This window comes from Sprattus sprattus (assembly GCF_963457725.1).
Source record: "Sprattus sprattus genome assembly, chromosome: 1".
Classification (NCBI taxonomy): domain Eukaryota; kingdom Metazoa; phylum Chordata; class Actinopteri; order Clupeiformes; family Clupeidae; genus Sprattus; species Sprattus sprattus.
Genome location: NC_137920.1, coordinates 73587106 through 73598970, shown reverse-complemented (window position 1 = coordinate 73598970; position 11865 = coordinate 73587106). Strand labels below are relative to the sequence as shown.

General features: G+C 47.1%; 1 protein-coding gene across 1 annotated transcript; it reads left to right on the top strand.

Moving 5' to 3' along the window:
- The first annotated feature begins 6868 nt into the window (after positions 1-6868).
- LOC308361920 (uncharacterized protein) lies at positions 6869-11218 on the top strand. Its single transcript, XM_080834402.1, has 3 exons — positions 6869-8183; positions 8862-8898; positions 9030-11218. Exons 1-3 carry the CDS (start codon positions 6909-6911, stop codon positions 10577-10579), a joined length of 2862 nt encoding a protein of 953 aa, XP_080690528.1. The 5' UTR covers positions 6869-6908; the 3' UTR covers positions 10580-11218.
- The last annotated feature ends 647 nt before the right edge of the window (positions 11219-11865 follow it).

The following is an 11865-nucleotide window of genomic DNA, read 5'->3' as shown; positions in this document are numbered from 1 at the left end:
TAACTTTAATCTTGTTATAATGGATACTTTTAATCCAGTGTATTCTGTGGTCTAAGGAATGTAGAGATCAGATGTTGAACCCCTCTAGCTTACTTCTGAGGACATTATGGCTTCTGCGATGATCAGATATTTAATATGTATCACTCATGCTAGTAGTTCGGTTGCTAAACACCTGATAATCTAACATGCTATGTGGTACAGTTGTATGCAAACGTTTGGGCACATGCCACAATTACTATGGATTTTTTTTTGTGTTAAAATAACATTGAATAAACATGTAAAGTAAGGCTAGTGTTTTGCTAACTTATTTTTGGGTTGTATTTACTCCTTTTCTCAAAACAAAAAAGGAAGTTCATCATGAAAAAACATCATGGTGTCACCTGTCCAAAGGTGCCCAAACCTTTGCATACACCTCTATGTATGTTAGACATGGAGGTCCAAAGTAGATCGTATCTGTGCCTGACGTGTTTGTTTTGAGTCGCACGCGTGTTCGTGTAAACACTCAGTTTTTTCTTAAACTGACCCTGTGTGTGGTTTTGTTCTTTCGTTCAAATCTGTTCATGTTTGCACTGCAACGACTAAGTACAAAAGTATAAAAAAAAAATCGACCATGGTTTTTCCACACTAGCAAGATTTTGAGAAAATATTTCTGCAAAGGGCAAGTGTCCTGAGTGTTGATGTTGCTGCTCTGTTGCATGGTTTGAAAATATGTGTTTATTTGGACATTAAAGGGATACATTGCACATATTTCTTTCAGGGTGATGCCAAGGCCGTTTTGAAGGATGGGGCAATTCCGACTTTATTTGGGAAACAGGAACCGCAAACCTACAGGAGGAAACGTCCCGGAGAGCCTGTGAGTACTCGCCCCAGGAAAAGGGGGACAACTCAGGAGCTTATTATGTCTAGTCAAGCAGCTTTTGCTTTGAAATTAACTACTTCAATTAAAATTGAACTGGTAATGGTTACGAAACATGAATGTTATAGGTCACAAAGCATAGAAACAGCTATTTGATTAAACTTCCATACTGAATACCTTCTTTTTGTTAAAGTAAGCACTGGTGTGATGCAATAGTATGCTTTGTCTAGCTGTTTATTTCTATGGATCACTGCTTACTCCAAAACATCTGAATAGACAAACTATGCAAAAACACACCTCAAATGCTAAAAGCATGTTCAAATGCCTTTGCAGATTCCAGGAGAGCCTGATGCTGTGAAGAAATGTAAAGAAGGTGTGTATCACTTTATTCACTCTTTCCAATAGATGTGTTTCAAATAGAAGATGTGTTTCAAATAAAATATGTGTTTCAAATAGAAGATGTGTTTCAAATAGAAGATGTGTTTCAAATAAAATATGTGTTTCAAATAGAAGATGTGTTTTAAGTAGAAGATGTGTTTTAAGTAGAAGATGTGTTTCAAATAGAAGACGTGTTTCAAATAGAAGACGTGTTTCAAATAGAAGACGTGTTTCAAATAGAAGACGTGTTTCAAATAGAAGACGTGTTTCAAATAGAAGACGTGTTTCAAATAGAAGACGTGTTACAAATAGAACATGTGTTTCAAATAGAAGGGTTAAATGTAAACAACTGCATCCATTTCTGTCCCACAGATGGTCACCTAGAAGAAGAGTTGAATGTGGAGGTGAAGAGCGAGTCTGGAGAGAACAGTGGCTCTTGTGACCCACTGCAGGATGACATGGGTGCAAAGGATGACCCCCACTCAAAGGGAAAAGAAATCCTCAAGCTCCACTTCAAGGAGACACTGGCTCTTATTGGCTTCAGCATTGGGAACAGCGCCTCCCTCAGTGCAGGAGGTCCACTGGGTGGCCAGGGGGGCCAGCTGGAGCCCAACCGTCTGTGCGACGAGAGGGTCGACAAGAAAGAGGTGATGAAGTTCGGCGAGGACCTCATGCGTCAGGAGATTCAGAACAGCCTGCGGCACTCGCGCTTCTTCTCCGTCCTCCTGCAAGACGTCGCCGTCATCGAAGGGAAGGAGCAAATCCCCATGTTCGTCCGCACCGTCACCGACGCCGGCTTCCCCCAGAAGCACCTCATAGGATTTTTACCGTGCGACGTGGACTGCGAGAGTCTGTTCTACATGCTTCTGTCGGAGATCCGGAACAAGTGGGGCTTGAGGATGGAGCACTGTCGCGGGCTCACGTACCTCACCACGGGTGCCATTTGTCAGAAGATGAAGGAACTGTCGAGCCGAATATTGAGGGACTTTCCGCAGGTCGTGCTGGCACCGAGCGACCCCTACGCCTTTAACATGTGGCTGATCCGTTCGATGCCCATGCTCTCGATCCAGAACGCGATGACCACCGTTGAGGAGGTGGCTACCCTGCTGAGGCAGTTTCCAGCTTTGTCGAGCGAACTGGAGTGGCAGATCTCCGTGTCCTACGGCCACATGAAAGGCGAGGTCGAGCGGATCAAAGAGTCCTGTCAGGGAAACTGGGAATACGGCATCAATGCATTCCAGACCATGCTGGACGTCCTGGAGCCGCTCTTAGTCTCCATGGCGGGGGTAAAAATTTGCAGTGAGTTGGAATCGAAGCCCGACACCGCCGAACAGGTGGCAAGGCTGAAGCAGACGCTGAAGAATTTCAACCTCATCATCACGCTGGTGGTGCTGAAGAACACCCTTTGCTGCGTGAGCATCCTCAACCCAAGTCTCAGGGGAACGATCAGCATCAGCAGCACGTTGCAGTATACCATCTCCAATGCCTTGAAGCTACTCAACAAGTACTTGGGGGAGATCGCCATACACCACAGGAAGTGGTTTTCCGACGCAGTGGGCCGAGCAAAGAAGTTGGGCGTAACGGTCAAGCCACCGGAGGACGCGGCGGAGCAATTGCAGGACGCGTCCGAGTCCCAGGCAGCCCTCGAGGATTACTACAGAGAGTCGCTGTGCAGGAAGGTGTTGCTCTACCTCGTCGAGGAGGTCAAACGGGTCTTCAGCACGGAGATGGTGAGAATCTTGCGCTGGTTGTCGCTGGTTCCGTCCTACATGGCAGACCACAACTTCAGCATCCGCCGCGACAAAGTGGCAGACGCCAACCTGAACAACCTCTCGCGGCCGGACACCTTCTACGACGAGCTGGGCTGCTGGGAGGTGAAGTGGAGGCACGCCAGCAAGCGGAGGATCCTGCCCACCACGGTGTTCGCCACGCTGAAAATACCAGATATCGGGTTCTACCCCAACGTTCAGAGCCTGCTGAGGGTTCTGGGCACGATCCCGTGTGTGAACGCAGAGGCTGATGTGTATGGGCAGTATGACATGGTTCTGGACAGGTACCACACTTACATGAGGGAAACGCCCGTGGATCAGAGACTGTGCAACGGGGCGTTCGTCTATGTCAATCAAGACGTGCACATGAACATGGAGGCCATGGTCGAGTCGTATGTTGAAAAACACCCTGACATGTTACAGCTGTTGGAGACGGTAAATTATTTAAAGATTTATTTATTTTTATTTATTTATTTGTGTAACTTTGTTGCTATTGCTATTCAGTTTGTGGCTTATTTCTGATCCTTGGATTTGTATTTCAACAGGACAATGAAGTAATGGAGACTGAACCAGCAGGTAGCTACATTTAGTTTTTGTTTGTGGAAGTCCTGTGCAATGTCTATAGTTTGAAAATGTCATATTTAAATTTTTTTACCTTCCTCTATGCTAACAAAAATTGATTTCTTTCCCTTTAGCACCTGAGAATGATGAAAATGGCGAGGGAGAAGTGACTCAAATGGTGTTATCATCCGTGGACACGGAAAGACATCACCAGAAAGATATTCCTGAAACCAACAAAGAAGCTCTCAAATCGGCCTTACAGTCAGCAGTAACTGCAGCCTATAGCAGCCAGAGTAAGAAGTCCAATGGGGCTGCTGAGGAAACGGAGGCAGGGTCGCAGTACGTGTCCAAGTCAGAGATGAAGGAAGTCCTCCGGGTGTGTGAGGATGCAGTGAGGGAGGGGATTCTGTCCGAAGTGGGGACCTCCTTCTTCTCCCTCTTCATCGACCGCGTTATCCGAATGGGCGAGGTGGACTATCTTCCCCTGTTCCTCAGGTTTGTCGACAGCTTCGACGTCATGCGGCTCGAGCTGATGGGTTTCGTGGAGACGGATATCGACTGCGAGGCCATGTCTGAGCGGCTCTTCAATCTGGTGACCAGTGAATGGCGCCTGGACCTCAACTACTGTAGAGGGCAGGCTTACTTAGGCTCGGGCGAGGTCTCGTATAAACTCAAAGCCTTCGCCTGCAAAGTCCAGGAAAAGCACCCTCTTGCGATATGCACTTACAGCTCCTGCTACTCCTTCAACACGTGGTGGTCGAGAACGGTTCCCGTTCCCTCAATCACAAGGGCGCTCGACGTTCTGGAAGAGGCCATGTTGTTTTTCGGAAGCACGCCTGCGCTGGAGAAACAGTTGGACCAGGTCATAGGGGTCGGCCTCCGGGAGAGCTTTGAGAAGATCCACGAGCTCCAAGGTAAATTCTGCTCGGTCTGGTTGGAGAAGCACGACTGCTGCGAGGTCTTTGTGCAGATGGTGGAGCCGTTGGTGGAGTGTCTCGAAAGGATCCACCACAACAAACCTCAGCGGTGGACGGGTGCAGAGTCCAGCAAAGCTGGTCTTCTGCTTCGCCTCATTCAGGACTTCGACTTCATCTTCCCCATGGTGGCCGTCAAGAACGCGTCCTCCTTCACCCGGGAGCTAAGCGCGGGCTTGCAGAAGGACCACTTCAGCGCCGCCTCGCAGCTTTGTCAGATCACTGGCATTGTGGCCACCCTGAACCGGGTGAAGACCAACATCAAAGTTTTCCACCAGAATTGGTTTGAGGAAGCCTGTGCCATCGCGCAGAGCCTGAGGGTGCCGATTAAATTACCCGAGGGTGCAGCTGCGACAAAGGACGGCATGGTCAAGCCTGCAGGGTACTACAAAGAATCCCTCAGCATGCCCCTGGTGGACAACCTCATCAATGCTGTGAAGGACCATTTCTCCGATGACCACAAGGAGGCGCTGAACTTCCTGTCACTTGTTCCATGCTCAGTAACTGTGAGCTACATGTTTGAGATCCTCAAGTCAAAGCCTCCTCTTTACGTCAACGACCTGCCCGACCCAGACAACTTTTCCACTGAACTCAGCTGCTGGAGGGTGAAGTGGAAGACCAAAATGGTGTCCATCACCATCCCAGATACTATATTTCAAACATTACGACTGCCCGTCATGCAGTACTTTGCAAACATTGCTACACTGCTGAGGATCATGTGTGTCTTGCCTAGCACAGCGTTGGAGTTTTGTGGTGAGACGACACGTCACAAGATGTACCAGGAATACCTGAAAAACACTCTGAGTAAGGACAGGACTCCATGTTTAGCCCTTTTGCAGGTTGGGACCAACTTCAGCAGGGATCTGGACAGGATGGTCACACAGTGCTTGAAGGTGACACCCAAGACCTTGGAGGGCATTTGCCTCGTAAGTTTATCAGTTCTCCTTCAAGCCTTTTTCTTAACTTTTTTTCAGTATGTGCTGTGTCTTGATGTCATGGAAAAATACGATTGCAGGTCTTTGTACTAAAATGTGTTTTCATCCACAGGATAAAGAGTCTAAAAGTATAATGAAGAACCCTGAGATAGATACTTCAGGTAAGAGTATATGGCTCCAATTGGTGTAAGGTGGTGAAAAGGATGAATGATGCAATGTAATGGTTACATTAATATTATTATTATTATTATTAATAATAAATGGTTACATTATTATTATTAATAAATGGTTACATTATTATTATTATTATTATCATCATTATTATTATTACTAAATGGTTACATTATTATTATTATTATCATTATTATTATTATTATATAACATAAGCTTTTCTGCTGAGATATGGTTTGTAAACTGCATTGGTAAAACAACTGTAGTGGAGAGGAAATAATCCAAATGAATTCTTAGTCTGATAAAACTGGTCATCATATCTCATCATGTTCTGGAATATCTCTGGTCAAATCCTAATCAGTTTTAGTATTAAGAGGTTTATTTAAATTACCTGTTAAGCTGCTGGACTAAAGATACATTTTTTTAAATCAAATTACAGTAAATTTGACATGTTTAGTTGTATGTCCTTCCCAAGTGGACTTAAGGGGATTTTTTTATCAGATGTCCCTTAAGTTTAAGTCACAAGAACAAAGCTTTGTGGTAAAAATGTGATGAACCTGTCAGTTGAAAATGAAGCATTTCATTTGTGAAAGAGTGCAAGAAGTCTGTGGTCTTCAAGATGGCTCTATGGACATCCCCCACCACCACATTGATTTTTGACTTTATTCAGGAACAAAATGTATACCTCTGGGAAGAAATGCTATAATTATGCCTCATTGTGTTTTGTCTCATAGTGGAGTACAACATGGAGGAAGGAGAGGAGTTTGACCCTTGCGTTACCACAAACGTGAAGGAAGAGCAGGTGCTGCAGGCCGCTGATACCAACGGTCATTCTGGAGACAATCGGATGAGCGCACAGAGACTCTTTCGACAGGCGGCACGCCTGGCAAGGAGGGGCCGGTTGCTCTCGAGCCTCCCCAGGGACGACCAGGACGCTCTGACTGAAGAGCTGAGTTTGTGCCACTGGTCGCAGGCGGACGACGAAGGCTCAAGCATAACCGACCAGGAATTCCTCGAAGGCGTCATCAAGTCCATCCGCGAAGCCATTCTCGAAGAAGTACTGGAGTCCCCTTTTTTCTCCGTTATCACTGATAAAGTGGTCACGGTCGCTCTTAAGAGGTACCTGCCGGTGTTTGTGCGGTACGTTCATGACTACTCACCAAAGGTAGAACTTTTGGGTTTCCTTCCCTTGAGTGACAGCTGTCAGGGAGATTCTCAGGCCAAGACCCTTTCACAGACCCTCACTGATGACTGGGGTCTGCAAATGAGCTACTGCCGTGGCCAAGCATACATGCGCTCGGGCCCAGAGAGTCAAAGCCTCAGGAAATTGTCGTTGGACTTTCTGGAGAGTTACCCTCTTGCTGTAGTCACACCCAGTGAGTCGTGTGGACTGGCCCATTGGCTGGCAAGAAGTCTGCAGTGTGACCACATGTCTACCCTCCTCGACATTGCCGAGGACCTGCTGCAGTTTTTCGACCAGTCACCCACACTGGAGAGCAAGCTTGCCGAGATGGTGGACGGCATGATGAACACCCCTCGCGAGGCCTTCGAAGAGAGCCCCGAAACCTGCTGCTCCAGGTGGAGGAAGAGGGAGGACTTCTTCGACGCCTTGGTGGACACGTTGGAGGGAGTTCTGAGTTGTCTGGATTCCGTGAGCACCAACAGTGAGGGTGTTTGGAGCGGCACCATGGCGCTCCACGCCGGCATCCTCTCCGCGGCCGTTCGGGGGACTGAATTTGTGGTCACGTTGGTGATCCTCAAGAACGCTTGCGCCCCCCTGAAGAACTGTAGCACTGTGTTCCGCTGCGGAAACCCTGCCGACATTGTCTGTGAGCTGGAGAAGATCCCGCTCATCACGGAGTCCCTCGGCAACATGCTTGAAAATATCGACGTTCTGCACTCCATGTGGTTCGAACAAGCCATGCAGCTCGTTGCGAAAGTTTCCGGTTTGGTCGTTTTCCCCGAGGCTGCCGGTCTGGCCGAGTCCCCTGAGGTTTACTACCGAGAGAGCATCACCCTCCCCGTTCTTAAAGGCCTGATTGAGGAAATGAAGTACAACTTTTCTGACGGCCACCTGAAATCCCTGAGGGTGCTTTCTCTGCTTCCCACTTGTTGCCCACCGCCAGTGGTGCCGGAGGCGCCCGATCAGATCCACCTCACCTTCCAAGACGAGCTTCCGGAACCGGACATGGCCGAGGACGACCTCAACGCCTGGGCCACCGTCTGGAGGGAGAAGTACCAGGACATCTCCCCGCCGGCCTCCATCTCGGAGACGCTGCTTCACCCCGAGTCCAAGAGCCACCCTAACGTGACCACGCTGCTGAAGATGGTGGCCGCCCTGCCCAGCGTCAGCATGGAGTGTGACCTGATGAAGAGCTCTCTGAACTCCCTGAGAGGGCTGCTCAAGAACACCGTGTGTAGGGGAAGCCGGACCGACACAGTGATGCTGCTCACTCACCAGCCTGTGTTTCACTTGCTGGAGCAGATCATTGACAAGTGCATTGATAGTGAACCAGAGAGCCAGTCATTTCTTACAAAGGTAAAAAAAGACTTTCGACAGACATACAGCCTTTTTAGCTCGTTTCTATGAGTCTTGAGTAAAACTTGAACAAAGTGTTTAATATTTTCAAGTTTTGTATTTAACTGCCAGCCTACACAGTGTTTTTACTCCTCAAATGTGGTCAGCTAGCCAAGTCATTTGGGGTCCAGTTTGTTAATCTTTAGGAATGTATGGCAGCTCTGTACAATCACGTAGGCCTAATGATGTTCAATGATTGTCCACTCTATTTAGCATTATGCAGACCATGACAAAACCATCACCTTTACAGCATTGTTTACCAAAGTAATGCCACTTACTTGTGACGTTCATGTCAGAATAATTAGATCAAATAATGTGAATGAACGATAATGTAACTATGTACTGCACTTGCATTACGCATTATTTCATTACTGGAGTTATTACAAGGCTCTGTCTATTTTTAGCAACAGTAGGAAGCAAAACTGAGCACCGAACATTACAATATTTGAGATGGGGTTAGAATCTGACCACCACTGAATAACACTGAATTAGTAGACTGGTCTTCAGCTTCATTATACGGTGATATTTGCCCTTGTGTGTATTAGAAGAAGTATGTTTACATTAAATGTATCTTTTTGTGGTCTGGTGGATTCATTGGCAGTAACATTCCATGTACACTAATTGTTATTGTATCCATAGGTGAAGCAGAGAATGGACCGTTTTAAACTGAAAAGTGGTAAGACATAGAGGCATTACATTTTATATGCATTTTGAAATTTAAATGCAAATTCCAAAAAGCTTTTCTGCATATGCTGAAAGGTTCCCCATTAATGGATTTCAATACCTTGCTTTTTTTCCCCCTTATAGAACTGACTCCAGTGGAAACCAATGGCTCTTTCAAACTAGAAGGGGACAATGATGAACTCCAAGTGAAAATGGAAGAGGACCATCCTGCTATCAAGGTGGAAGCATCCTCTGAGAATAGCGTTGTGCCGAAACCAGTCTCGTCTTTCTACAGCCCCTCCGTTCGAGAGGAAATCCTCAAAGAGCTTTGGCACTCGCAGTTCTTTACAGTCATCATTGAACAGGATGTGGAAATCGATTCTGAGACGCACGTTCCCATCTGCATCAGGTATTTGGACGGACAGGACACCCAGTGCGAGGAGACTCTAGCTTTCCTTCCGCTCAGTAGCGACCTCCAAGCTTTCGCAGATTCCATGGAGGCCGTTCTGTCGGAGAAGTGGGGCCTAAACATGGCGTTCTGCCGTGGTCTCTCCCTGCTGGGCGTCGGTACCGTGGGGGCACAGATGAAAGTCGCGCTGGCCTTATTAACCCAGAAGTACCCTCAGGCGATCTGCACCCTCAGCTCCGTCGTGTCCCTCAATGTGTGGTTGGCACGGTCCTCCCCCGTGGCGGTCGCGGGCAGCCGAGGAGGGCACCTGCTGGAGGAGCTGCTGCGGTGGTTCACCGTGGACGTCCAGCGGCAGGCGAGGCTGGACGACACCATCACGTGTCTGTTCGCGGAGGACGAGGCCAAGGGCAACGAGCTGAGGGACAAGCTGAACTGCAAACACTGGGAGCGCAGTCACGATACGCTGGAGCTGGTGGTGGACCTCCTGGAGGCCGTCACCCTCTGCCTCGGGGAGATGAGGCACGAGATGAGCGGCCCGGAGAGACGAGACGTGCTGCGCTTTTACGCCGCACTCCAAGACTTCCAGACCATATTCACGGTGGTGGCCTTGAAGTACGTCTCGGGCATCACGAAAACCCTGAGCGAGGGCCTGCAAGGAAAGCCTTTGGACATGTTGCACGCTGTAAACGACCTTCCTGCCCTGCCCGTCACGCTCGGTGAGGTGAAGACGAACTTGGACTCTCACCATCGGACCTGGTTCACCGAGGCGGTAGCATTAGCCTCAAAGCTACAGGTCCACTTGCTCCATCCGGCACTGCTGGAACCTTTGAGCGAGCATTACAGAGAGACCATAAGCCGGGCGGCCGTGGATCACGCCATCGCCGAAGTCACCGAGCTTTTTCCGGAGCGCGTCGTAGACGCCGTGCGCTGCCTGCAGGTCGTGCCTTACGTCATGTCCAGAACGGAGAACACCTGGTTCGACGTGGGCCTGCTCAGCATGTTTAAGGAGGACCTCCCCGACTTGGCCGCGTTCGCCTCCGAGGCACAGAAGTGGAAGGGCAAGTGGACGAACTCGATGGGAGCTCACTTGTACCTGCCCAGCACCGTGCTGGACACCCTGAAGGTGTCCGACATAAGGTCCTTCAGCAACGTGGAGAGTCTCCTTCGGATCCTAGTGGTCTTGCCCTTCTCGAGGAGGGAGAGCACGTTCAGGCAGGGCAGGAGACCTCTGCAGGAGTTCGCGCAGCAGCCTCAGCGAATGCTCTCCGAGCTGCATCCGTTGTAAAGGAAAGGGGCTCCACGTCTGACCCCCACGACTATGCTATGACTCCATTTGTTTTTGTACTGCTGAGCTATACCCACTGTACCCCACTATTATTGTAGATCTAAAATGCCGTAGGTATGTTTTCTTAAAAAAAAAAAATTCAAAAAAATTGAAAATTCAGAAGAGCTGTATACTTAAAATGTAATTAATTTTTTTTTTTTCTTCTGTGTTTGAGTTTACCAGTCTTCTCTGGCTCTTTCTTTTTCTCAGTTTTATGTTGATGCTGTCATTTTGAAATTTCCATCTATCTTAAGCGGACTGCCTTTTGGGACCAACGTCTTGCCAAAAAGAGAATAATATTAACAATAAGTTCCCCCTCTGAGGACTAATCGCTTGTGTGCCTTCATATGAAATCCTACCCCTAGCTCGTGAACGCGGAGGGTCGGGGTGTCTGGAATGACGGACCGTTCCATCAGGCTTCATTGCGGGAAGTTTCGTAGTATCTTCAGGAACTTTAAAGAACTTCGGTTGCATCACTTCCTGAGTGAAATTTTATTGAAGTCATTACGCTCACATACATCACTGGCCAACTGCAGAGTTATTTCACAAAGCTGAAGGAAGCTCTCTCTTGGCACATTTGAAATGCTTAGTATGATTTAGTTGTCTGTCTTTTTTTTTTTTTTTTTTTTTTTAGATCAAAGTTTTATTGCGAGATGTTGATCTTTATTGTCACACATTGGTGGATGCTGGAAGTCAAAATAAAAGCTAAAAACAATGTATAGGTGAACTTGCAACATCTTAAAAAGATGAAATTGATTTAGTTATGTAACTTTTGTTCCATCTGAAATATTTTGTGTCATTTTTAAATGTGAGTCTTTTATTTTCTTTGAATGCCATTGAGTGTCATCATGAAATTAACCTTTTCAAACTGATAAAGGCTGAGAACTAAAGAATAACAATAATCACAGTGCCAATCATTGAGCAGAAATGAGCACATTAGCGTAAATTAGCAGCTGAATTATGAATGAAGTGATTGGTACAGCCAGCACTGTTTTGTGTGGTTTGATGAACGCATGAATTGTTCACAGTTTAATTTTGTGATCATTTTCGATTTTTATTGTTTTGGCTCACGGCATCCATCATATTTGGCCCCTTCTAAAACAAAACACATTCACATATATACATACATATATATATATTTGTCAAAATAAAATTATTCAAACCAAGTCTACCTGTCATTTTTTTTTTTGCTTAAGACATTTTGAGCCTCCCCTACACAGCTATTTGTCATGAAGTTAAAAATCCAC